Source organism: Ahaetulla prasina, chromosome 3, assembly GCF_028640845.1.
Source record: "Ahaetulla prasina isolate Xishuangbanna chromosome 3, ASM2864084v1, whole genome shotgun sequence".
Taxonomy (NCBI): domain Eukaryota; kingdom Metazoa; phylum Chordata; class Lepidosauria; order Squamata; family Colubridae; genus Ahaetulla; species Ahaetulla prasina.
In genome coordinates this window covers 226104592-226130075 of record NC_080541.1, presented here as the reverse complement: position 1 = coordinate 226130075, position 25484 = coordinate 226104592, and the positions used below count along the sequence as shown (strand labels likewise).

General features: G+C 44.9%; 1 protein-coding gene across 1 annotated transcript in view; it reads right to left on the bottom strand.

The window, feature by feature from the left end:
- HELZ2 (helicase with zinc finger 2) overlaps positions 1 to 25484 on the bottom strand; it is a 93221-nt gene that overhangs the window by 35207 nt on the left and 32530 nt on the right. Inside the window, exons 4-9 of the mRNA XM_058174545.1 lie at positions 16820 to 16927; positions 14629 to 15152; positions 11791 to 12423; positions 7642 to 8425; positions 4944 to 5019; positions 57 to 3576 (exon numbers count right to left, since the gene is read on the bottom strand). Of these exons, the coding sequence (XP_058030528.1) occupies positions 57 to 3576; positions 4944 to 5019; positions 7642 to 8425; positions 11791 to 12423; positions 14629 to 15152; positions 16820 to 16927 (5645 nt within the window). The remainder of the gene's footprint in view (positions 1 to 56; positions 3577 to 4943; positions 5020 to 7641; positions 8426 to 11790; positions 12424 to 14628; positions 15153 to 16819; positions 16928 to 25484) is intronic.

Here is a 25484-nt window from a genome sequence, read left to right as displayed (position 1 = left end):
ACGGCCCCACAGTTCAAACCTGAGCGACAAATATTCTCTTCTATCGGCAAACTTACACATCAGGCAGCTGCTTCGGAATCAGCTCTACGGTGAACTTTGAACTCTCCTGTCTGACCTCAAAGGGAATCTTCTCCATGGACGTAAAATGGATGTAAAAATTCACCATCACATCGCCACGCTGATCAGGTTTCTCATTCTCATCGAACCTATCTGTACACCCGTGCGCCACCCAAGTGTACGTATCGGGATCAATCATGAAATCCTGAGTCTTGGTTGCTTCTTGGTTGCTTGGTTGCTTGGTCAAACTGAGTTGCTGGAAGTTCGGGCTGAGGTCTTTCTCCTTCTTGTCCTGGATCCCATGTCCGCGGAGGCCCGAAAGGCGAATGCACAGGTAGCAGGCGCCAAAATCCACTTTGATGCCACATTCTTTGAGGAACTTCTTGGTGAGGTTCATGGACCCACAGAGCTGATCTTGTGAGGTCAGCTTCTTATTCCAAATGATCGGGATGTCTTGCAGGACGATCGAGCTGTTTTCAGCCAACGCGCTCAAAGTTGCTTCTATGTCACAAAGAGGCAGCCACACTTTGCGATAATCAGAGGCATCTTTATAGATGTCCTTCGAGGCTTGGGAAGTGTACTTGGAGAAGCAATCGATGGGTCGCTCGGTGTGTTCCAAGCACACCTCAAAGCCAGGAGCTACTGTCCACAGTTGCACAAAAGGCACCAGGAAGCCTCGTTGGACATCAGTGGTCAGTTGGAAATTCAGCACATCTCCAACTTTAAGTTCCACGGCCAGTTCTTTGTAGTGTAAGCACTTACTCCTCCCTATTGACCCCACAGGTTTGGACTCCAGGGTGTAACTCTTCTCAAGGAGGTGGATTAACTTCTCATAGTCTTCATTTTTGACAGCTGCAAGGATTTCATGCCACACCTCTCCATGAAAGCGAAAAATGTTCCCTCCGATCTCTGACCACCTCACTTCATCCTCCTTTTTGGTCCCCCAAGTGTAAATTCTTCTCCTCCACTTCAGCTTCATACTTTTCCGCTCCTCAACAAAATTTGGTTGAGACACCAATTGAAGGGCTCTATAACTGATGCTGAGACTATCTGGAAAGATCTCATTGTTGAGAGGAAACAAGAGTTTGAAACTCTTGGCCTTCTCTTCAATATTGGCGATGAAAGCAAACTTCTTTTGAACCTGACATTTCAACTGGGTGGCCAGTTCCAAAGATCGGACTCTTCGCTTGTACGTGTTGGCCTTGCTGTTCTTCCGGTTGAAATCGTGGCAAAGGAATTCGATCTCTGCTTGGGAGTACTGGACGGGCTTCTTCAAAATCACAGAGACGATGTGCCGCTGAACAACAACATCTATGTAGCGCCGAATTGGGGAGGTAGCCCAGGTGTATGAGTCTACGTGCAAAGAGTAGTGGCCCAGCTTGGCCTGAGGACAGGAATTGGAACGCATAAAATAAGAACGGTTCAGGAGCTTCCGAAATTCTAAATTGATGGGCGCAAGTTTGGGATGGATGTCATCTGTGGCGATGAGGTCCAGTATCTTGTGGAAGTCGCGGGCTTTGGCCGCTGACTTGAGGTGGTCCCACGAGGCAGTCAAGAGAACAAATGGATGAATGGGCCTCAAGGGGGCATCACCAGTTGGAGCGCCTAGATGGTGGGAGAGATGGGTGGACAGAGGAATGACATCTCTGTACTTCTCCCTCATTTGGGAGATTTGCTGAAGATTGGGCTCCATCTGGCAACGGAGAGGGGTTAAATCTCTGGTAGGAGTTTGGTTTGTGAGCATATCTCCCACAGAACTGTTGAAGAGGATCATAAACTCCTCAATCATCTGGTGAGAACATCGCTGACCTAAAGGAATTTCTTCATCCAACTGGTCATAATGACAGTCTTCGTGAAGCCTGGACTTCCGGTGGACGCGGGAGAAATGGTACGCCATCGCAACACAACCTTCTAAGGTGTCAAAATTAGGTGACGGTGCCTCTATGTTGTAGTAGTTCTTAATGATCCCTTCAGCTTCCTCGTACGTCATCTGCCGATCAGAGCAGATTACGGACATGCCAAAGGAAATTGTTTCCATCTGGTCCGTGGCCTTATCCATGACGACAAAGAGGGAAATCGCCAAGCGTTCCTTCTGAGGAAGGAGACTGAAGAGATTCTGACTGAGCTGTGGTGGGAACAGATGTACGGGCTTCTCAGGAACATAATAAGTTAACCCTCGGTTCTTGGCTTCTGTATCCAAAGGACAATCTTTGGGGATCACAGAGGCCATGTCAGCAATGTGGATCCCAATCTCGTATTTGTCGCCAATATCTTTGACACTGATGGCATCGTCCAGGTCTTTAGCATCCAAAGGGTCAACCGTGAAAGTAAAGTAAGCCCGACAGTCTTTCCTCTCTGCTCTCATCAGAGAGGGGTGACCGGAGATTAATTTGGCCATTTGTCTGGTCGCCGAGGCAGGATATCCATTGGACAAACTATATTCCAAATCCAGAATACGAAGCCCATCTTCTAGTGAGGAAGCCAAGGGAAGGACCTCTGTAACAATTCCCAGAGGGTAGTAATAACCTTTTTCCCATTTCATGATTCGTACTATGAAAAGGCAGGTCTTCCGGTCTTCTGGTGTTATTTTTTTCCGGCTCTTCAACTTGATATTTCCTGCCTGGTCAACTCTGCGGATGGGAATAGAATCAGTATCATCTCTCAATGGAGGGACATAGATTTTTGTGACAGACTGGTCAATGGGGATCATGACCCGGAGATCAAACTCGTCCACTCTGCAGACAAACTTGCGATCCTGTTTCACCGTCTCTAAGACGCCCACTACTTTTCCATGAGGGTTGCCCTCAAGAGTAGCGTTGGGCGTCAGGATCTCCACCAAGACTTTGTCTCCAGTGAAGGCCATGCCACAGTTGACTCGACCCTTGATCTGGATGGTGATCGAAGGAGCCTCATCTAGAGTGAAGGCAGACGCTTGATCGAACCGTTCTTGGACAAATTCGCAGCATTTGTATCGCTCGGGCTGCATCTGCAAATACTGGTGCATCGTTTGCAAGGAGTAGTTGATGTACTCTTGACTTCTCCTTTCAGGGTCTGAGACGTCCGATTTCACCTTCAGCAGGCCTTCTTCGGTGACCAACACCATCAACTTTTTGCTTTCATCCAAGAGCTCCTGCAATATTGGATCATCGAGGTTTAAGCTTTCCGTGTCGGAGACCCAGGAGTCTGTATCGCTGCTTTCTTCTTCGGATTCAGGGCTTCCTCTGTTCCAGCTGGCTAAATTGGACATCACCTGCTTTATCTCCTCCAAGGTCAGAGTTTCAGGACTGACGGACTTCTTCTCAATGCACTTCTTGATGAAACTTTTCCAGATCTTGCTGCACTGGCCATGAGAACACAGAGCAACGGCATCTCCGACTACGATGACCTGCGACTGAGCCCTTGTTATGATGGTGTTCAACACCCGCGCGTTTTCGAAATATTCCAGGTTAGAGGAACTGACATGGGCCAGGCTGTTGCAGGTATGCACGGTGTTGATAATGATGACCCGGAACTCTCGCCCTATTGAAAAAAACAGAAGGCGGATGTGTTTGTCAATATCACGAAATACAGGCTATCCTCGACTTACAACGGTTCATTTAGTGACTATTTGGTACGCAAAAACGTGACTCATGGCTGTTTTTTCACACTTATGACCATTGCAGCATCCCCAGGGTCACGTGATTAAAAAATCCAGCCACTTAGCAACCGGCTCATACTTACGATGGTTGCAATGTCCCAGAGTCATGTGATTAACTTTCTAAGAACTTGTGACGAGTCAACTCAATGGGGGAGCAAGGTTGTGATTTTTGCAAAGTTTCAGAAACTTTACTTTTGAGAGTTTAAGAGACCCTCTTTTCTAGGTCATTCTAACACCTGGGAGGGAGGTGATGGTTCAATTAAGTGGCAATTAAGCATGTGCAGGCCTATTTGTGCAAATGGTGGGCACGTGTGCCCGCTGCTTGCACAAACGGAGCTGCGTGAGTGCGCTCGCCCAACGCTGCACTCGAGCTTGCGCTCGCCCACTGCTTCTGCAGCCCACTTCTGAACAGGCCATAGCTTAGTTGTGGGTCACAGTCTGTGGTTGGGGACCTGTGTTCTAAAGCAAGGGTCAACAACCTTTTGGACCTCAGGGACCACTAAATTCATAATTTTAAATCCCGTGGACCACTAATATGATCTGCCTAATGACCGGCTGGGTGGGCGTGGCTAGGTGGTCATGTGACTCAGTGGGTGTGGTCAACTCAATGTCATTCATGTCAAGGGGCGCCTCACCAACCTCTACTTGCCCCTCCCCTCCTACCCACTCCTCCCCTGCCTGCCCAGGCTCCTTAGTGCCCCAACAGGAAGCAATTGTTGAAGCTAAGCAGCCACCACGAGAAAGAGTTGGCAAAACAGCTCCGTTCAAATTGGATCTGACTACGAGCATAGGCTTTTCAAGAAGAAGGAAGACCTGCAGGAGTGCAAGGCCAGGTACCGGCACCTGGAGGCTCAGCGGGCTGAGATGGTCAGCCAGTTCCAGGGTATGATGCAGTCCCACTGGAATGAGGCCCTCCGGCTCTTCGCCACCAGCGGCACTTCCCTCCAGCCTTCACCCAAAGCCCCACACCAGGAGGCTGAAGCAGATCCCAAGTCGGAATTTCTGCCCCCCTCCAACCCACACAAAAAGACCCCGAAGGGGGAGACTCTCTGCAGCAACACAAACCTTCATTACACATATCCGGTCCAGGGGCCGTAGTTTGAGGACCCCTGATTTAGTGCAATATAAAAAATGCAAATAATTTTTCTGCGGACCAACAAAATTTTCTCACGGACCACCAGTGGCCCACGGACCACCAGTTGGTAACCGCTGTTCTAAAGGGCAGTTAAAATTGGAACAGGGACCTTACCTGCAAGGTTGTCATAGGTTTCCACGGTCACTTCTGAAAATCCTTTTTTTCTCATCTTGTCTCGGATAAATTTCACCTGGAAAAATCAAAGACACCAGCATGTCAATTGTAACTTTGGAATATAAATCTGACACCAATTTTTATTATGGTGGTTTAGAAAGTAATCTTCCAATATAATTGAAAGAAGAACACCAAGAAAATTTGCAACTTTTGAAAGGACTAGTTTGGGACTTTTTCCTCATGGATATTAACACGGTTAAGAAATCCTTGAGAAAAAGAGAAGCTTATAAGCTTATAACTTATTTGACAAGCATTCCAGAGAAGAAAAAGATTTTATTCCATGAAGACAAGCTGGAAGGAGTGACTTAAACTTAATGAGTCAATTGGAATTAGGATCGATTTCCATCAGTTTGATATTTGTAATTGAAAGTAAGTTTTAATCTAAAACCATTTGAAAATGTATTTTTGTTTATATATAATGCTTAAGTAATTCCTAAAGTTTGTAAAGTATTACTGAAAATGTATTTGAAAATATCTATTTTAAGAGCAAGCTAAAGAAAAAGATATATTAGCTAAGGAAACATTAAGCTTTAAAAAGTATGTATACAAGAAGAAAAATAATTATTTTATGAGGATAACTTGGAGGGAGTGATCTAACTTTAATGAATTAATTGGAGTTTGTTGGAATTTGATTGGTCTGACAGTGAACTTTAAAATATGTATGCTAAGAGAAAGTTTTAAAAAGATACATTAAAATGTTTTAATTTTAGAATTTTTTAAAAAAAAATTAGTTTGATGAAAGATGAAAAAAATATTTGAAAAAATGAAGAGATGAAAAAATGAAAAGATGAAAAAAAATAGATGAAAAAAATATTTTCCCTTTAAAATTAAAGGAACTGAAAGAATATAGTAAATTTTGTTAATATAAATGGCGATAGTTTGTAAAGATTATTAAGTGCAAGTAGAAGTACATATTATTTCAACAGCAAGGAAGATAAAACGGTAATGGTTAAATTGATTGTTCCTTTCAAAGAGGAGAAAATATTTATATTTTTTATTTGGCTATTACTTCTGGATTTTGTGCTTGTGATGAAAAAAATGAAACTTTGACTTTGGTTTTGCTGATTAGATAGATTTGTTGTAATAGAAATGGCTGGTTATATACTAATGTATAAAAGTAAAAAGTTGAGGTTGTAATGTTGTTACCTGATACCAGGGGTCTGCAAACTTGGCTCTTTTAAGACTTGTGGACTTCAACTCCCAGAGTTCCTCAGCCAGCTTTGCTAAAGTCCACAAGTCTTAAAAGAGCCAAGTTTGCAGACCCCTGCCTTATACCGTGCTAAAAAGAGTCTGAAGTCAACGCCATTTTTCTTTCTTCCCTTGTAATATATATAGTTAGGGTAGTTAGAATAAACAGTTAGAATTCCCGGTGTCTGGAAGCCGTACGGGTCTGGATGGGGAGAAACAGGCTCAAGCTTAATCCCTCCAAGACGGAGTGACTGTGGATGCCGGCAGCCCGGTACAGTCAGCTGCAGCTGCGGCTGATTGTTGGGGGCGAGTCATTGGCCCCGATGGAGAGGGTACACAACTTGAGCATTCTCCTGGATGGGTGGTTGTCTTTCGAAGACCATTTGACGACCGTCTCCAGGAGAGCTTTTTATCAGGTTCGCCTGATTCACCAGTTGCGTCCCTTCCTGGACCGGGATGCCCTATGCACGGTCACTCATGCTCTCGTTACTTCTTGCTTGGACTATTGCAATGCTCTCTACATGGGGCTCCCCTTGAAGAGCACCTGGAGGCTCCAGTTAGTCCAGAATGCAGCTGCGCGGGTGATAGAGGGAGCGGTTCGGAGCTCCCAAATAACACCCATCCTGCGCAGACTGCACTGGCTGCCTGTTGTCTTCCGGGTGCGCTTCAAGGTATTGGTGACTACCTTTAAAGCGCTCCATGGCTTAGGACCAGGATATTTACAGGACCGTCTACTGCCATCTTCTATCTCCCAGCGACCGGTGCGTTCTCACAGAGAGGGACTCCTTAGGGTGCCGTCAGCCAAGCAATGTTGACTGGCGGCCCCCAGTGGGGGCTCCGACCCTGTGGAACAAACTTCCCCCTGGACTTCGACAATTACCTGACCTCTGGACCTTTCGCCGCGAACTTAAAACTTATTTATTTCATCTTGCTGGACTGGCTTGAATTTTTTTAAAAATTTTAATTGATTTTATGGGTTTTAAATTTTATTAGTTTTACAGGGTTGATATTGTATTTTAAATGGGGCCAACTGAATAAGTTTTTTAATGTTTGTTTTTAGCGTTGTATGTGTTGTTTTTGTATTTTATTGTGGCTGTTAACCGCCCTGAGTCGTTCGGGAGAAGGGCAGTATACAAATTAAAATATTATTATTTATTTATTATTAAACAGTTGGAAGGCCTTCTAGTCCAACTCTCTGATCAGGCAGGAAATCCTATACCAAAAGGGGACTCAAGAAATTCCTGAAGGACAAGATTACCCTTGGCTATTTGACGATTCCATGGGACCTCTGGGCCAGATGCCGTATATCTACCCAAAGTACCAGTTTCGGGGGAACATGAGCAGGAGAGAGAGCAGTTAGCAACAGAAATTTTGGGCTCAGTAGTGGTCGTAAGTTGAAGACTACTCATAATGGGCAATGTAAGAACAAGATACGCCCTTGACACCTTACCTGTATGCCATAAGAGACCACGCAAATGTCTCTAAGGTTCTTCTGCCCCCATTCAACCGGCCATTTCTGATCCATTTCCTGCACTTTCTCAATGATCTGTTCAATCTCAGAGATGTTGTACCAGCTCATGGATTTGTCCTTCTCAGCGCTACTGGAGACGTGACAAAACATGAGCGGATAGAACTCCGGGTGAGGAGGGACATTGCCTTTGGCGCCGATGGTATCTTCTCTGCCCACGTAGAAGTGCTTGGAGACAAACTCAACGATTCCTGCAGTAGACCGATAGTTCTCGTTGAAGATGATCCTGCTCTTGGTGGCCACTTCATGCTTCTCCTTCTTGTAATGTTGGAAGAGGCGATTCAACAGGGTGTAATCGGTGGACTGCTCATCCTTGTGCAACGAATAGAGCCTAGGGGTCTTCTGCATATGGTCCCCTGCCAGGATGATCATGGTTCTCAGGCTAGCCAGAGAGAGAGGGACTAGAGCTTCGCACTCCAACATCTGAGCAGCTTCGTCAATCAAGATGTGGCTGAAATAGCCACAGGGCACCCCGAGGTCTCGTGAGGTCATGCACGTGGTGAGGACAATCCGGTGGCGATCGATCTGTTCTCTAGTGGGGAGGCAAAACTCATTTCTGCTCGGAGAGAGACAGCAGTAGCGTAGGGTAATGGGGTCGGTTGATTTGACCGAACGGTAAATGGATTTCACCCTTAACGGAATAGCCTCAGGGTGCGATGAGATGACATAGTTGTGAAAGTATTCACGAATGTAGATATCAGCCGCGCTGGAAAAGAAAGGGATTGCAACAGGGGCTGTCACATTTCCAATTATCTCCCCCAAATTCTTTGTTAAAGACACATAGATTCTTATAATAATAATAACAGAGTTGGAAGGGACATTGGAGGTCTTCTAGTCCAACCCCCTGCCCAGGCTGGAAACCCTACACCATTTCAGACAAATGGTTATCCAACATTTTCTTAAAAATTTCCAGTGTTGGAGCATTCACAACTTCTGCAGGCAAGTTGTTCCACTGATTAATTGTTCTAACTGTCAGGAAATTTCTCCTTAGTTCTAAGTTGCTTCTCTCTTTGATTAGTTTCCATCTATTGCTTCTTGTTCTACCCTCAGGTGCTTTGGAGAATAGTTTGACTCCCTCTTCTTTGTGGCAGCCCCTGAGATATTGGAAGACTGCTATCATGTCTCCCCTGGTCCTTCTTTTCATTAAACTAGACATACCGAGTTCCCCCTTCTTCCTTAGAGGGAAATAAAAACAATTCCTTAGAGGGAAATAAAAAGGGGGATTTTCAACTCAAAATAGAATAGAATAATAGAATAGAATAAAATAGAATATGGGCCTCTGGTGGCTCAACAGGCTAATGCAGCCTGTTATTAACAGCAACTGCTTGCAATATTGCAGGTTCAAGTCCCACCAGGCCCAAGGTTGACTCAGCCTTCCATCCTTTATAAGGTAGGTAAAATGAGGACCCAGATTGTTGGGGGGCAATAAGTTGACTTTGTATATAGTATACAAATGGATGAAGACTATTGCCTGACATAGTGAAAGCCGCCCTGAGTCTTCGGAGAAGGGCGGGATATAAATGCAAATAAATAAATAAATAAATAAATAAATAAATAGAATAGAATAGAATAGAATAGAATAGAATAGAATAGAAATGATCCCCAGTTGTCCAACTGAACCCCCATCCTTTCTCTTCCTGAGTTGTATGTGCCACACCTGTGAAAATGAGGCAGGGCTTCATCTTTTTTGACCCCCATTAAGAAAGCTAAAACTGAAGTTAGGTAATTAAAAACTGCTGCTCTGGCAAAGTTCCTTCTCTACAATCGGTCTTTTTTTTTAACTCAAATCTGTTTGTATTATAGATAGTCCTCGAAGTACAACGGTAAATTAGGGCCAAAATTTCCATCATTAAGTGATACAGCCATAACGCAGTATGTCACGTGGCAACGCTGCTTGATGCTGGCACATCCTGGCAGTCCTTGTTGCCATCGTTATGCAAGGATCACATTAATCGATTAAGCGAGGACCTTGCATGACCACTTCCGGCTGGCTTCCCTTCTCAATTGACTTGCAAACAAGGCAGCCAGCAGGCAAGAACTTCAAGTGGGTGTTACAAAGTATGAGATTCCCCTTGACACCGAGAAGGTCTTTGGGAGAAAAAGGGGTGGGGGCAACTTATAAGAGCAACTTGTGACTTCCTGCTGGCTTTCCCATTGTTTTTGCTCCTGGGAAGACAGCAGGATTGCAAATGGTGATCACATGTCCACAGGGGCACTGTGACAGCCATAACATCCGAGGAGTGGTTGTTAAGTTTCTACCAGAACAACTAGACACAAGAACAGTTTTTTCCCGAAGGCTATCACTCTGCTAAACAAATAATTCCATCAACACTGTCAAACTATTTACTGAATCTGCATTACTATTAATCTTCTCATAGTTCCCATCACCAATCTCTTTCCATTTATGACTGTATGACTGTAACTTGTTGCTGGCAATCCTTACGATTTATATTGATATACTGACCATCAATTGTGTTGTAAATGTTGTACCTTGATGAACGTATCTTTTCTTTTATGTACATGAGAGCATATGCACCAAGACAATTCCTTGTGTGTCCAATCACACTTGGCCAATAAAAATTCTATTCTATTCTATTCTATTCTATTCTATTCTATTCTATTCTATTCTCATTCAGAACTATCATATCTTTGAACAGTCGCAGGACAAATGGATGTAACCTGAGGACCACTTATATTTCCTACCATACTGTGGTTTTAATTTTATAAAACTACCCAGAATCCTTTGGAATTTGGCAGCTAACAAATTCAATAAATAGCCCGCTGCCCCCCTCTTATTATTGCTTGCCCAGAAAGACAATTGGAGAATGCTGATATTTTTGGGGTTAAAAAATTGCAAAGAATACTTCTGCACAATACTCTAGTATCAGTATTTCTCATCCTTTATCATTTTAAGATGCCTGGACTTTAACTCCCAGAATTCTCCAGCTAAGTTCAGACATCTTAAGGTTGTCGAGATAGAGAAACACACTTCAGATTGGCAACGTCTTTGCTGTTTGTACAAAACATTGAGCATCAATATGCTAGATTTACACAAAGCATTAAAACCTTGCAAACAAGCTAATTGCCATGCCTAGAAGCCATATTTTACCTTTGTGCCTTCAGGCTTCCAGGCCTGCTACAATCCTACCATGGGAAGTTGGGACGGGGGATCATCAGTTTGAAGTCTCTAACACACCCATAAGAGATTTAAGTCCAGCCCTCTTTGCAGTCCATTGATATTATCTGGTGCCAATTTGCCTTGATCGTTAGTAGAACAGGTTCTTGTGTATAGATAGCATCAAATAACAGAATAACAGAGTTGGAAGGGACCTTGCAGGTCTTCTAGTCCAGGATCTCCAACCTTGGCAACTTGAATTTCAACTCCCAGAATTCTGGGAGTTGAAGTCCTCCAGGCTTCAAGTTGCCAAGGTTGGAGACCCCTGCTCAAGCAGGAAACCCAATACTGATTCAGAAAAATTACTTCTTAAAAACCTCCAATGTTGTAGCACCCACAACTTCTGGAGGCAAGCAATTCCTCTGATTAATTGTTCTCAGTGTCAGGAAATTATGAAAGTCTAGGTTGCTTCTCTCCTTGATTCGTTTCCACCCATTGCTTCTTGTCCTGCCTTCAGGTGCTTTGGAGAATAGCTTGACCCCCTCTTCTTTGTGGCAACCCCTGAGATATTGGAAGACTGTTATCATGCTACCCCCTAGTCCTTGTTTTCATTAAATTAGACATACCCGATTCCAGCAAATGTTCTTTATTGCTGTAGCCTCTAGTCTCCTAATCAACTTTGTTGCTCTTACATACCCTTTCTAGAATCTCAACCTTTTTTTATATTGTAGCGACCAAAACTTTTAGTATTTTTGAACTATATCCTGGTTCTTAATAACTTGCATCTAACACTAACGTGAGTTTAGCCTCCTGGACTTACCTGGATCTGGTACACATATTGTGCAAACCCAGCTATCAATTTAAACATAATAATAAAATAATCTTAACCCTGTGAAGAAATCAAAATATTTTACTTCTCTCCTTCAGTCAAAGGCTGATAAAACTTCCAAGATTACCTATTGGTGTGAGTGCAGATAAGCACACGTGTCTGGGGCTTCTTGATGATCTCCAGGGTAGTCTTGGCCAATGTGAAGGTCTTCCCAGTCCCAAACGGTCCGTAGATCAAAAGAGGAGGTATTCTACAGAAACCAGTCACCTGACCAGTGATGAAGGAAAAAGCTTGCTTCTGCTTTGCGTTCCCCCATGGCACCTGCAAAGTTCCACGTGGGATGGAGCAGGTCGTCACATCTGGAAAGACCAGCTTCACATCCCATAAGTTGTCCACAGCCTGGTGCCAATGGCAGAATTGGAGCTGGTCCATTTGGAACTGGACTTCCATCTTGGCAGACGTGTCTGGTTGGAGGCCCAGTTCCGTGCAGCAACGTTGGGGAAGGAGAAGACAGACGCTCCTTTCAGTGAAGGCTTCTTTCTCGATGGAGACCTCGTAAACTCGGTTGTTGGCAGGTGGATCTTGGGCGAGGAAGGCTGTTCTGACTGAGCGTTGAAGCAGGTACCCTTCGTCGGAGTCCACGGTCAACGAGTAAGGGGTTGGGACCTGGGCGTAGAGCTGTTCTGGCAGAGCAATCTTCAGCCCCGATGGGAAGACTTCCACAGTCTTTACAAAGGAGACCATCGCATGCAAGTTGAGCCTAGATCAGAAGAAGAAGATCAGACATGGGAAGAAGAGCAGAAGAAACTGGGGAAAAGAGAAGACAAAACCACAGGAACAACGGGCCTCTTTGCCTGTATCTCTCCGTAATGTCTTCACCTTCCAAGCCGAATTATGTTGGACTGCACCTCCAAAATGAATGGGAATTCTAGGTCTTAGATGCTTCACTCTCTGTGGCCTGGTGCCATCCCTACTGGAAATGTTTGAACATAGTTCCCATTATCCCCAGCCTATGTGTCTGCAAGACATTTTCGGGAGGCTGGACAAGGGGAAGTCAATGTAAACAACCAAGAGATAGAAGAAGGTTGTGTTGTCAGCTCTCTCCAGCAATTCAAGAGAGCCAGTCGCATCTAGTGGTGAAGGCACTGGATTAGAAACCAGGAGACTGTGAGTTCTAGTCTCACCTTAAGTTCTAAGCCCGCCTTAGGCATGAAAGCTGGCTGGTGATTTTGGGCCAATCATCAGGAGATAGTGAGTTCTAGTCCCACCTTAGGCACGAAAGCCAGTGGGTGACCTTGAACCAATCACCAGGAGACAGTGAGTTCTAGTTCCACCTTACGTGTGAAAACCAGCTGGTGATTTGGCTCAATCACCAGGAGACAGTGGGTTCCCCACCTCGCAGTTCTGGGGCCTGTAGTCTTCACATCTTTAAGGAACTTTAAGCATTCACTTCTATTAGAGCTGTGGTGACACAGTGGTTAGAATGCAGTATCGCAGGCTAACTCTGCCCACTGCCAGGAGTTGATTCTCACAGGCTCAAGGTTGACTCCGCCTTCCATCCTTCCTAGGTCAGTAAAATGAGGACCCAGATTGTTGGGGGCAAGATGGCTGACTCTGTAAATCGCTTAGAGAGGGCTGCAAAATCACTGTGAAGTGGTATATAAGCCTAAGCGCTAAGGGCCTCTGGTGGCTCAGCAGACTAAGTCTGTCTGTTATTAACACAGCTGCTTGCAATTACTGCAGGTTCAAGTCCCACCAGGCCCAAGGTTGACTCAGCCTTCCATCCTTTATAAAGTAGGTAAAATGAGGACCCAGATTGTTGGGGGAAATAAGTTGACTTTGTATATAATATACAAATGGATGAAGACTATTGCTTAACACAGTGTAAGCCGCCCTGAGTCTTCGGAAAAGGGCGGGATATAAATTCAAATTAAAAAAAAATATTGCTATTTTACAAATATTGCAAATATTCTCCTTTATTGCTATTTATTGATAGTTAGAAGTTGGGTCTTCATCCCTGGGATAAAAACAGGGAATTTCTTTTGGTTGGGCGAAGACTTAGAAGTCAACCTTATCCCACCAATCTTTCTTGGGTTGAGGTCCACTTACTTGGAGATCAAGAGCTGCTGAGCGTCTTCTTCTCGGAAGAGGAAGTTGTGCATTTCTTCGCGGTAGTTGACGCGGGTGATGGGCTTGCCTCGCCTCGCTGGAAGTTCATCGAGATGGAGGGGCCTTGTACTTAGCCAGCAGCTCCACGCCCTTGTCCGTGCGATTCACGCTGGGCACCATTAGGCGGTTTCCAGTGTGCCAGCGCCCACTGTGCACAAAGCAGGTCATGGACTCGGTGGCCGGATCCACCCGCCACGGTGCTTCCTTCTGACCAACCCGGGCGTGGAGCTTTTGAACCAAGACAGGCCGGCTGCCAAAATCAAAGACCAACCATTGCTCGTAGACCCCGAAGGTGTGACTCTGCAAGTGGACTTTCACCTCAATGGCTGGTGGAGACGCCCGCACGGTTTTGAAGCTGTCTCCAGAAGCGTAAGTGAGATGCTGAGGCTTTCCCGGCACAGCTAAGGAGAAGTTGGCTCCTGGGACTCTCTTCAATAGAGCCACGTGGATCAGTGGCACCTAAAAATGGGAAGGGGAAATTATAGGTAAAATGAGGACCCAGATTGTTGGGGGAAATAAGTTGACTTTGTATATAATATACAAATGGATGAAGACTATTGCTTAACACAGTGTAAGCCGCCCTGAGTCTTCGGAAAAGGGCGGGATATAAATTCAAATTAAAAAAAAATATTGCTATTTTACAAATATTGCAAATATTCTCCTTTATTGCTATTTATTGATAGTTAGAAGTTGGGTCTTCATCCCTGGGATAAAAACAGGGAATTTCTTTTGGTTGGGCGAAGACTTAGAAGTCAACCTTATCCCACCAATCTTTCTTGGGTTGAGGTCCACTTACTTGGAGATCAAGAGCTGCTGAGCGTCTTCTTCTCGGAAGAGGAAGTTGTGCATTTCTTCGCGGTAGTTGACGCGGGTGATGGGCTTGCCCCTCGCCCCTCGCTGGAAGTTCATCGAGATGGAGGGGGCCTTGTACTTAGCCAGCAGCTCCACGCCCTTGTCCGTGCGATTCACGCTGGGCACCATTAGGCGGTTTCCAGTGTGCCAGCGCCCACTGTGCACAAAGCAGGTCATGGACTCGGTGGCCGGATCCACCCGCCACGGTGCTTCCTTCTGACCAACCCGGGCGTGGAGCTTTTGAACCAAGACAGGCCGGCTGCCAAAATCAAAGACCAACCATTGCTCGTAGACCCCGAAGGTGTGACTCTGCAAGTGGACTTTCACCTCAATGGCTGGTGGAGACGCCCGCACGGTTTTGAAGCTGTCTCCAGAAGCGTAAGTGAGATGCTGAGGCTTTCCCGGCACAGCTAAGGAGAAGTTGGCTCCTGGGACTCTCTTCAATAGAGCCACGTGGATCAGTGGCACCTAAAAATGGGAAGGGGGGGAAATTATAGGTAAATGAGAACAGGGGAAAATAGTTCCTCGGTGTCAGAGGTAAACTTTGAAATGGAAATGGAAGAACAGTTAGATAAACTTTTTACTCAGCCCTGGGAAGAAAAAGGAGGTGAGAAAGAAGCTCAAGATAACCCCACCTTGTTTCTCCTTGGTATAAGAGGGGGCGAATGGAAACTCTGCAGAGTTTTGAGGGAGGAGGAAGGGATGGCACTCAGGGTCTCCTGCTTAAGCAGGAGGTTGGACTAGATACAGCGGTCATCAACCGGTGGTCCGTGGACCATTGGTTGTTGTTGTTGTTGTTAGTTGTGAAGTTGTGTCCAACCCATCACGACCCCGTGGACAACATTCCTCCAGGCCTTCCTATCTTCTACCATCCTCTGGAGTCCGTTTAAGCTCAAGGAGCACTGGTGGTTCGCGAGAAAATTTTAGTGGTCCGCAGAAAAATTATTTGCAGTTTTTATATTGCACTAAATACTATATATCTTTTTTTTAAAAAAATCATATTAATGGTCCGCGGGATTTAAAATTATGAATTTAGTGGTCCCTGAGGTCCAAATAGTTGGCGACCTCTGGACTAAAAGTCCCTCCAAGGTTCCTTCCAAATCTTCAAATGTAGGTGGGTTTTCCTTCCTTCCTTCCTTCCTCCCTCCTCTCCCTCATTCCTTTCCATCTCTTTGTTTCCTTCCTTCTTTTCTCCCTCTCCATCTCTCCTTCTCCCTTCCTTCTTTCCTCCCACTCTTCCACCTCTATCTCGTTCCTTCTTTCCATCTTTCCTTCCATCCATCCTCCCTGCATCCCACCCCTCATTCCTTCTTTCCATCCCTTTCCTTCCATCCTTCCTCCCTCCCTCCCTCTCTCAGTGCCAGTTTGTGACTAACCACTGTGCACAGCCAGCCAACCACAACGCATTAAGCAAATTATGGATGAGGAAAGCACTTATCATGCAGCTATGGATGTGTCTAGTACAAGGGTCTCCAACCTTGGCAACTTCAAGCCTGGAGGACTTCAACTCTCAGAATCCCCCAGTCAGCAAAGCTTGAGTCTAGTCCAGGGGTCTCCATCCTTGGCAACTTGAAGCCTGGAGGACTTCAACTCCCAGAATCCCCCAGCCAGCAAAGCTTGAGTCTAGTCCAGGGGTCTCCAACCTTGGCAACCTTAAGCCTGGCGGACTTCAACTCCCAGAATCCCCCAGCCAGCAAAGCTTGAGTCTAGTCCAGGGGTCTCCAACGTTGGCAACTTGAAGCCTGGCAGACTTCAACTCCCAGAATCCCCCAGCCAGCAAAGCTTGAGTCTAGTCCAGGGGTCTCCAACATTGGCAACTTGAAGCCTGGCGGACTTCAACTCCCAGAATCCCCCAGCCAGCAAAGCTTGAGTCTAGTCCAGGGGTCTCCAACGTTGGCAACTTGAAGCCTGGCGGACTTCAACTCCCAGAATCCCCCAGCCAGCTTTGCTGGCTGGAGGATTCTGGGAGTTGAAGTCCGCCAGGCTTCAAGTTGCCAACGTTGGAGACCCCTGGTCCAGCAAAGACATTAGCCAGGCTCCCTATTGCAGGCAATGTACCTCGCTAGAGTCCAGGAGCCCCATCAAAGGAGAAACAGGTCCCTTCCTTTATGCGGCATTTCACCTTTCCAGCTTACCTGGGAATGTATGGTGAAGACCCAGTCATATTGCAACTTCTTGTTCTCTGACTGGATCCGGAGGGGCTGCTTGCACGTGGCCTTCACGCCATCCACGGCCTCCGAAATCTGATGGGGAGAGCCACAAGGTGAGAAAACAAGGCAGGAGAACCAAGGAAGGGATCACGCTTTACCCCAAAGCTCCTTTTTTTAAGAGGCAGCTGGAATTTCTAGCTTTTCTACGAAGAGGTTTCGCTTCTCATCCAAGAAGCTTCTTCAGCTCTGACTGGCTGGTGGGGAATGGAAGGATGGATACTCCTTGCAGACGGCTCGACATTTGCATCCTTTTAGGGGGTCGTTGAGGCCACTTGGAAATCTGCAAGGAGTATAAATCCTTCCATTGCATTTCAACAGTGGTGAAATGTAAAATTTGCTACTACCGGTTCTGTGGGCGTGGCCTGGTGAGTGGGGGTAATGTGACTGGGTGGGTGTGGCCAACTTTTTTTTTTTTTACTTTTAAAAGCATTTTTTCTACAACCTCTTCAGCCGAAGAGGTTGTAAAAAAAATGCTTTTAAAGGGTTCTGGCGATCAGGCAACTCAGCTGGGATCGCCAGAAGGGCCTTTTAAAAGCTTTTTTTTTTACAACCTCTTTGGCTGAAGAGGTTGTAGAAAAAATGCTTTTAAAGGGTTCTGACGATCCCAGCTGAGCCACACGATCATCAGAGGCTTTTTTTTTTACTTTTAAAAGCATTTTTTCGGCCAAAGGAAAAATTCTTTTAAAAGTTAAAAAAAAAAAAACCTCTGATGATCGCGCAGCTCAGCTGGGGCGGGGGGCAGGGATTTTTGCTACCGGTTCTCCGAACCACCCATTGCCATTGCTACCGGATCAGGCGATCCGGTCTGAATCGGGAACATTTCACTCCTGGTGTAGAGCCTTCTTGGAACTGTTGAAAGGACTGTGTTGTAAACTGGAGATGGATATAATATTGTATCCCTCCCCCTCTGTTGAAAGAAGGCTGTTCAATTTTGGCATAGACGGCCGCTTTGACCCCTCTTTCAAACCAGCAATCTTCTCTGTCTAAAATATGGTTTTTGCTGTTGTTGTGACTCCAGCCCCCGAACCTGACCCCATGCCCGAAAGTGACTCCGAGTGTGAGGGGGAAGGGCCCGTAAGGCTTACCTCGGGAGCACCGATTCCTTTGGCCTGGCTCCAGGAGCCAGAACCAGGCCAGTCGGAGGACGTAATGAGGCCGTCATCCCCTGATTCCTCCCTTCCCTAGGCTACGCCTTCAGACCCAGCTGATAATAATAATCAAGCTTGGCTTGACCCGCGCTTCAGAAGATTAGAGAGGCGGCATCATCAAAAGGAAGGGTGGGGCAGGAGCCCCACCCCACAGGATATATAAGGAGCTTTGGGACTGCTCTCAGTTCCACGGGAAGCAAAAGTTTAGCTGATCCGTTTCAAAAAGAGCTGAAAGTCTTGCTACGTGAGTCATTTGTTTGAACTTTGGCAGGCAGCTGCGATCTGTCTGCCAGGACTGATAAGAGCCGTGAATCCACTGGCTGAAGGCCAGCTCATGGGTCTCAAGTGGGGAAGGAGACAGAACAGCTGTCTTCAAAAGACTGGCCTGTGCCTTTCAAGTGCAGATGGACTGCTGAATCTAGTCCTGATGGATTTGTTCTCCTATGTGTTATCACGTTTTATTTTATCCCTGAACCACCTCAATCGTGACATTGCGCTGAATCCACAGCTAAGCCATGGTGGTGCAGTGTTTAGAACGCAGTATTGCAGGCAAACTCTGCCCATAGCTGGGAAGTTCGATCCTGACCGGCTCAAGATTGACTCAGCCTTCCATCCTTCCAAGATCAGTAAAATGAGGACCCAGATTGTTGGGGGCCATATGCTGACTCTGTAAACCGCTTAGGGAGGGCTGTAAAACACTGTGAAGCAGTATATAAGTCTAAGTCCTATTGCTATTGCAACATTGTAGGGTGGTGCTCAAATTCCAATTTTACCTGTGTTTAATCGGAATATTGTAGCTTCTGTTTGAAGGCAGCCTTGGGTTTCCACCCTGTACAACGTCATTCTATGCTTTAACAGTTAGTCCTCATCTTACGACCACAACTGGGACCAGAGTTTCCATTGCTAAATAAGGCGATTGTTAAGTGAGCCGTGCCCAATTTTACAACCTTGCTTGCCACGGCTGTTAAGAGAATTGCTGCAGCCGTTAAGTGTATTATCTTTCAAAAAGGCTGAGATTTTGGCCATCTCAGCCAAATTAGTAACTTTCAATATCCATTCTTCTATAGTAGGTAACTCTTTTTTCTTCCAGTATTGTCCTATCAATAGTCCTGCCGCTATTATTAAGTTTAAAATCAGCTTAGTCTCAATTACTGTACAGTCCGTAATAATTCCCAGTAAGAAAAATTGCGGTAGGAACCTTATCTTCTTTTTCAAAACATTTTGTATAATCCACCAGATCCTTATCCAAAGAGCCTTAATCTTCTTACAAGTCCACCAAATATGAAAATATGTAGCATCATCACAATTACATCTCCAACATTTCGCTTTTTTTAAAAAAAAAATTTATATCCCACCCTTCTCCGAAGACTCAGGGCGGCTTACAATGTGTGTAAGGCAATAGTCTCTTCTATTTGTATATTTATATACAAAGTCAACTTATTGCCCCCACAACAATCTGGGTCCTCATTTTACCTACCTTATAAAGGATGGAAGGCTGAGTCAACCTTGGGCCTGGTGGGACTTGAACCTGCAGTAATTGCAGGCAGCTGTGTGTTAATAACAGGCTACATTAGCCTGTTGAGCCACTTCCCAGCTTGCATAGCTGGATACATACATGATAATTTCTTAGGGTCTAAATGCCACCTACAAAACATTTTATAAAAATTTTCCCTTGCTGAATTGCTGCAGCCGTTAAGTGAACCAGATGGTTGTTAAGTGAATCCGGCTCCCCCATTCTCTTTGTTTGTCAGAACTCAACTGCGAAAATCATAGTGATCCTGGGACACAACCGTCATGGTGGCCTGGGCCGTGGTGGCTCAGGCTGTAAAGAGCCTGTTATTAAAACACAGTAGCCTGCAATTACTGCAGGTTCAAGCCCGGCCCAAGGTTGACTCAGCCTTCCATCCTTTATAAGGTAGGTAAAATGAGGACCCAGATTGTTGGGGGGGCAATAAGTTGACTTTGTAAATATACAAATAGAATGAGACTATTGCCTTACACACTGTAAGCCGGCCTGAGTCTTCGGAGAAGGGCGGGATATAAATGTAAATAATAATAATAATAAAAATAATAAAAAATACATGGTGTTTTTTTTTGTTTTGTTTTTAATTTACATTTCTGAAACTTTATACCCCGCCCTTCTCCGAAGACTCAGGGCGGCTTACAGTGTATAAGGCAATAGTCTCATTCTATTTGTATATTTTTACAAAGTCAACTTATTATGTTAATACATAAATGTACATGTACATAAATACATGTGGTCAAATTTTGATCACATGGCCATGAGGGTGCTGTGACGGTCATAAGTGAGAGGATTCATCGTGAGTAATGTGGTTATAACTTCAAACGGTTGCTAAGGGTTGTAAGTCCAAAATGTAAAATTCGCTTTATCTTGATGTATTCTGTGGAATCGTTCCTTTTCAAGTGAGAGTTAAATATGTACTCAATACAGTTAGTCCTTGACGTACAACTGTTCGCTTAGTGACCGTTCAAAGTTATAACATCACTGAAAAAAGTGACATGGCCGTCTTTTACACCTACGACACTGTTGCAGCATCGCCACAATCATGTGAACAAAATTCAGATGCTTGACAACTGGCTCATATTTATGACGGTCGTTAAGTGTCCCGGGGTTGTGCGATCCCCTTTTGCAACCTTCTGACAAGCAAAGTCAACGGGGAAACCAGATTCACTTAACAACTGTGTTACTAATTTAACAACTGCAGTGATTCATTTAACAACTGTGACAAAAAAAGGTCATAAAAACGGGGCAAAACTCAATAAATTTCTCACTTAACAACATAAACGTTGGGCTCAATTATGTTCATAAATTGATACATGATATGCAAAATTGGTCAACCTCAGGTGTCTGATGCAAGCCACAATGAGGTCAAGGGCGTGCATTCTATTGATACACTTGTATACACCTGTAGTGGGGGACCAACACCTGCAACTTGCAAGACAAAACGAATCTTGTAGACCAGTGGTAGTCAACCTGGTCCCTATTGCCCACTAGTGGGAGTTCCAGCTTTCATGGTGGGCGGTAGGGGTTTTGTCTGATACTGAAGCACTTTCCTTTGTTTTAATTTAATTGACTTTTTTTTAAAAAAAATTCATAGCGTTATTTAAAAACATTTTCATTAGGTTTTCATAAAATTCCCCGTGACAATTTAAATTTCTGAAAATATACTATTTGTATCGCCTGCACATAAGTTTAGTTCATGTTACGTAAGTGAAACTAAATGGCGCTATAGTGCGACCGCAAACAAAAAAGCCTCATCCCAGAATAGCTCGCGCATCTCCCCCCACCCACCCAGCTGTAACAGACAAGCAGAGCTGGTAGCCAGCGCTCCCACCTAAACCCAATCCACGACGCGCATGCACAAACAACGATACACGGTGCATTACTGTGGAACTGGTGAGCGGTTAGAAAATTTTACTACTAACAGAGATACAAAAGTGGGTGGTAGGTATAAAAAGGTTGACTACCCCTGTTGTAGATGGGGGACATGAAATTTCCAAACTAATAAAGATGACAAATATGTACTTTTGACCAACTCAGCCAAACAATGTCGACTGGCGGCCCCCAGGGGGAGGGCCTTCTCTGTGGGGGCTCCTACCCTGTGGAACGAGCTTCCCCCCGGGCTTCGACAACTACCTGACCTCGGGACCTTTCGCCGTGAACTTAAAACTTATTTATTCCATTTGGCTGGACTGGCTTGATTTTAAATTCTAAATTTTAAATTTTAATTGTGGGTTTTAAATTCTATAATTTTTATGGGGTGTAAGGTTATTTTAAATTTTTTGGCTAATTTTGAATCAGTTTTTTAAGGATTGTTTTAATTATAGTGTATGTTTCTGTTTGTATTTTATTTGCCTGTTCACCACCCTGAGTTCTTCGGGAGAAGGGCGGTATACAAATTAAAATATTATTATTATTATTATTATTATTATTATTATTATTATTATTATTATTATTATTATTATTATTATTATTATTATTATTAGTATTATTAGTATTATTATTATTATTATTATTATTATTATTATTATTATAACAAATGATTAATTAATTGTATCTCAAAGCCCTGGGGGAAAAGATTGATTTTTTTGACTTTGCAAACAAACATCTGAATTGGTGCCAGAAAAATATTGGAAACTCGGTTTTCCTCTTTGGACACCCTTGGCTACGTTGAATTTCAACTTCTGCCATTCCCAGTCAATCCTGCATGAGACGTGTTTCGTTAAAAATAATATCTTCCTGTAATAATTGTATGGCATCATGTGGCAATTGTGTTTAGTATGCTGTGTATTGCTTTAGGGCAGGAGTCAGCAATCTGCAGCTCTGGAGCCGCATGTGGCTCTTTCACCCCTCTGCTGCGGCTCCCTGTCACTCAAAATATGCGTCACAACTGCCAATGTGTGACACCTGCTGGCACACGATTTATTGAACTTTTCAACCCCCGGTAGGCCAACCATGGATAAATCCAAGAAAAGAAAAAATTTCAGAAGAAAACAACATTTAATTCAACTACATATGCTAGTTTTGTGGCCACTCAAAAAAATAGTCAGGCACGGGAAGCGTTTTGTGGCTCCCAGTGTTTGTTTGTTTTTCTGTGGGAAACGGGTCCAAACGGCTCTTTAAATGTTTAAGGTTGCAGACCCCTGCTATAGGGCACCGTTTCTCTGTTTGGAGGCCGTGCGGGTCTGGATGGGGAGAAACAGGCTCAAGCTCAACCCCTCCAAGACTGAGTGGCTGTGGATGCCGGCATCCCGCTACAGCCAGCTGCAACCGCGGCTGACTGTTGGGGGCGAATCATTGGCCCCAATGGAGAGGGTGCGCAATCTGGGCGTTCTCCTGGATAGACGGTTGTCTTTTGAAGATCATTTGGCGACCGTCTCCAGGAGAGCTTTTTACCAGGTCCGCCTGGTCCGCCAGTTGCGCCCCTTTCTAGACCGGGATGCCTTATGCACGGTCACTCACGCCCTCGTCACTTCTCGCCTGAACTACTGCAATGCTCTCTACATGGGGCTCCCCTTGAGGTGCACCCAGAGGCTTCAGTTGGTCCAGAATGCAGCCGCGCGGGTGATAGAGGGAGCCACTCGTGGCTCCCATATAACACCGATCCTGCGCAGGCTGCACTGGCTACCTGTTGTTTTCGGGGTGCACTTCAAGGTGTTGGTTACCACCTTTAAAGCGCTCCATGGCTTAGGACCGAGCTACTTACGGGACCGTCTACTGCCGGCCTCTATCTCCCAGCGTCCGGTGCGTTCCCACAGAGAGGGACTCCTCAGGGTGCCGTCAGCCAAACAGTGTAGGCTGGCGACCCCCAGGGGGAGAGCCTTCTCTGTGGGGGCACCTACCCTCTGGAATGAGCTTCCCCCAGGACTTCGACAACTGCCTGACCTCTGGACCTTTCGCCGTGAACTTAAAACTTATTTATTCCATTTGGCTGGACTGGCTTGATTTTAAATTCTAAATTTTAAATTTTAATTGTGGGTTTTAAATTCTATAATTTTTATGGGGTGTAAGGTTATTTTAAATTTTTTGGCTAATTTTGAATCAGTTTTTTAAGGATTGTTTTAATTATAGTGTATGTTTCTGTTTGTATTTTATTTGCCTGTTCACCACCCTGAGTTCTTCGGGAGAAGGGCGGTATACAAATTAAAATATTATTATTATTATTATTATTATTATTATTATTATTATTATTATTATTATTATTATTATTATTATTATTATTATTATTATTATTATTATTATTATTATTATTATTATTATTATAACAAATGATTAATTAATTGTATCTCAAAGCCCTGGGGGAAAAGATTGATTTTTTTGACTTTGCAAACAAACATCTGAATTGGTGCCAGAAAAATATTGGAAACTCGGTTTTCCTCTTTGGACACCCTTGGCTACGTTGAATTTCAACTTCTGCCATTCCCAGTCAATCCTGCATGAGACGTGTTTCGTTAAAAATAATATCTTCCTGTAATAATTGTATGGCATCATGTGGCAATTGTGTTTAGTATGCTGTGTATTGCTTTAGGGCAGGAGTCAGCAATCTGCAGCTCTGGAGCCGCATGTGGCTCTTTCACCCCTCTGCTGCGGCTCCCTGTCACTCAAAATATGCGTCACAACTGCCAATGTGTGACACCTGCTGGCACACGATTTATTGAACTTTTCAACCCCCGGTAGGCCAACCATGGATAAATCCAAGAAAAGAAAAAATTTCAGAAGAAAACAACATTTAATTCAACTACATATGCTAGTTTTGTGGCCACTCAAAAAAATAGTCAGGCACGGGAAGCGTTTTGTGGCTCCCAGTGTTTGTTTGTTTTTCTGTGGGAAACGGGTCCAAACGGCTCTTTAAATGTTTAAGGTTGCAGACCCCTGCTATAGGGCACCGTTTCTCTGTTTGGAGGCCGTGCGGGTCTGGATGGGGAGAAACAGGCTCAAGCTCAACCCCTCCAAGACTGAGTGGCTGTGGATGCCGGCATCCCGCTACAGCCAGCTGCAACCGCGGCTGACTGTTGGGGGCGAATCATTGGCCCCAATGGAGAGGGTGCGCAATCTGGGCGTTCTCCTGGATAGACGGTTGTCTTTTGAAGATCATTTGGCGACCGTCTCCAGGAGAGCTTTTTACCAGGTCCGCCTGGTCCGCCAGTTGCGCCCCTTTCTAGACCGGGATGCCTTATGCACGGTCACTCACGCCCTCGTCACTTCTCGCCTGAACTACTGCAATGCTCTCTACATGGGGCTCCCCTTGAGGTGCACCCAGAGGCTTCAGTTGGTCCAGAATGCAGCCGCGCGGGTGATAGAGGGAGCCACTCGTGGCTCCCATATAACACCGATCCTGCGCAGGCTGCACTGGCTACCTGTTGTTTTCGGGGTGCACTTCAAGGTGTTGGTTACCACCTTTAAAGCGCTCCATGGCTTAGGACCGAGCTACTTACGGGACCGTCTACTGCCGGCCTCTATCTCCCAGCGTCCGGTGCGTTCCCACAGAGAGGGACTCCTCAGGGTGCCGTCAGCCAAACAGTGTAGGCTGGCGACCCCCAGGGGGAGAGCCTTCTCTGTGGGGGCACCTACCCTCTGGAATGAGCTTCCCCCAGGACTTCGACAACTGCCTGACCTCTGGACCTTTCGCCGCAAGCTGAAGACATATCTATTCTTCCGAGCAGGACTGGCTTAATAGGGTTTTTAATTGGATTTTACTGGGGTTTATTTTATATTATGTACTTTATTTTAAATTTAGGCCATATTGAATAAGTTTTTTAAATAGTGTTTTTATTGTAATATATTGTATTGTTTTATCTGGCTGTTCACCGCCCTGAATCCTTCGGGAGAAGGGCGGTATAAAAATTAAAATATTATTATTATTATTATTATTATTATTATTATTATTATTATTATTATTATTATTATTATTATTATTATT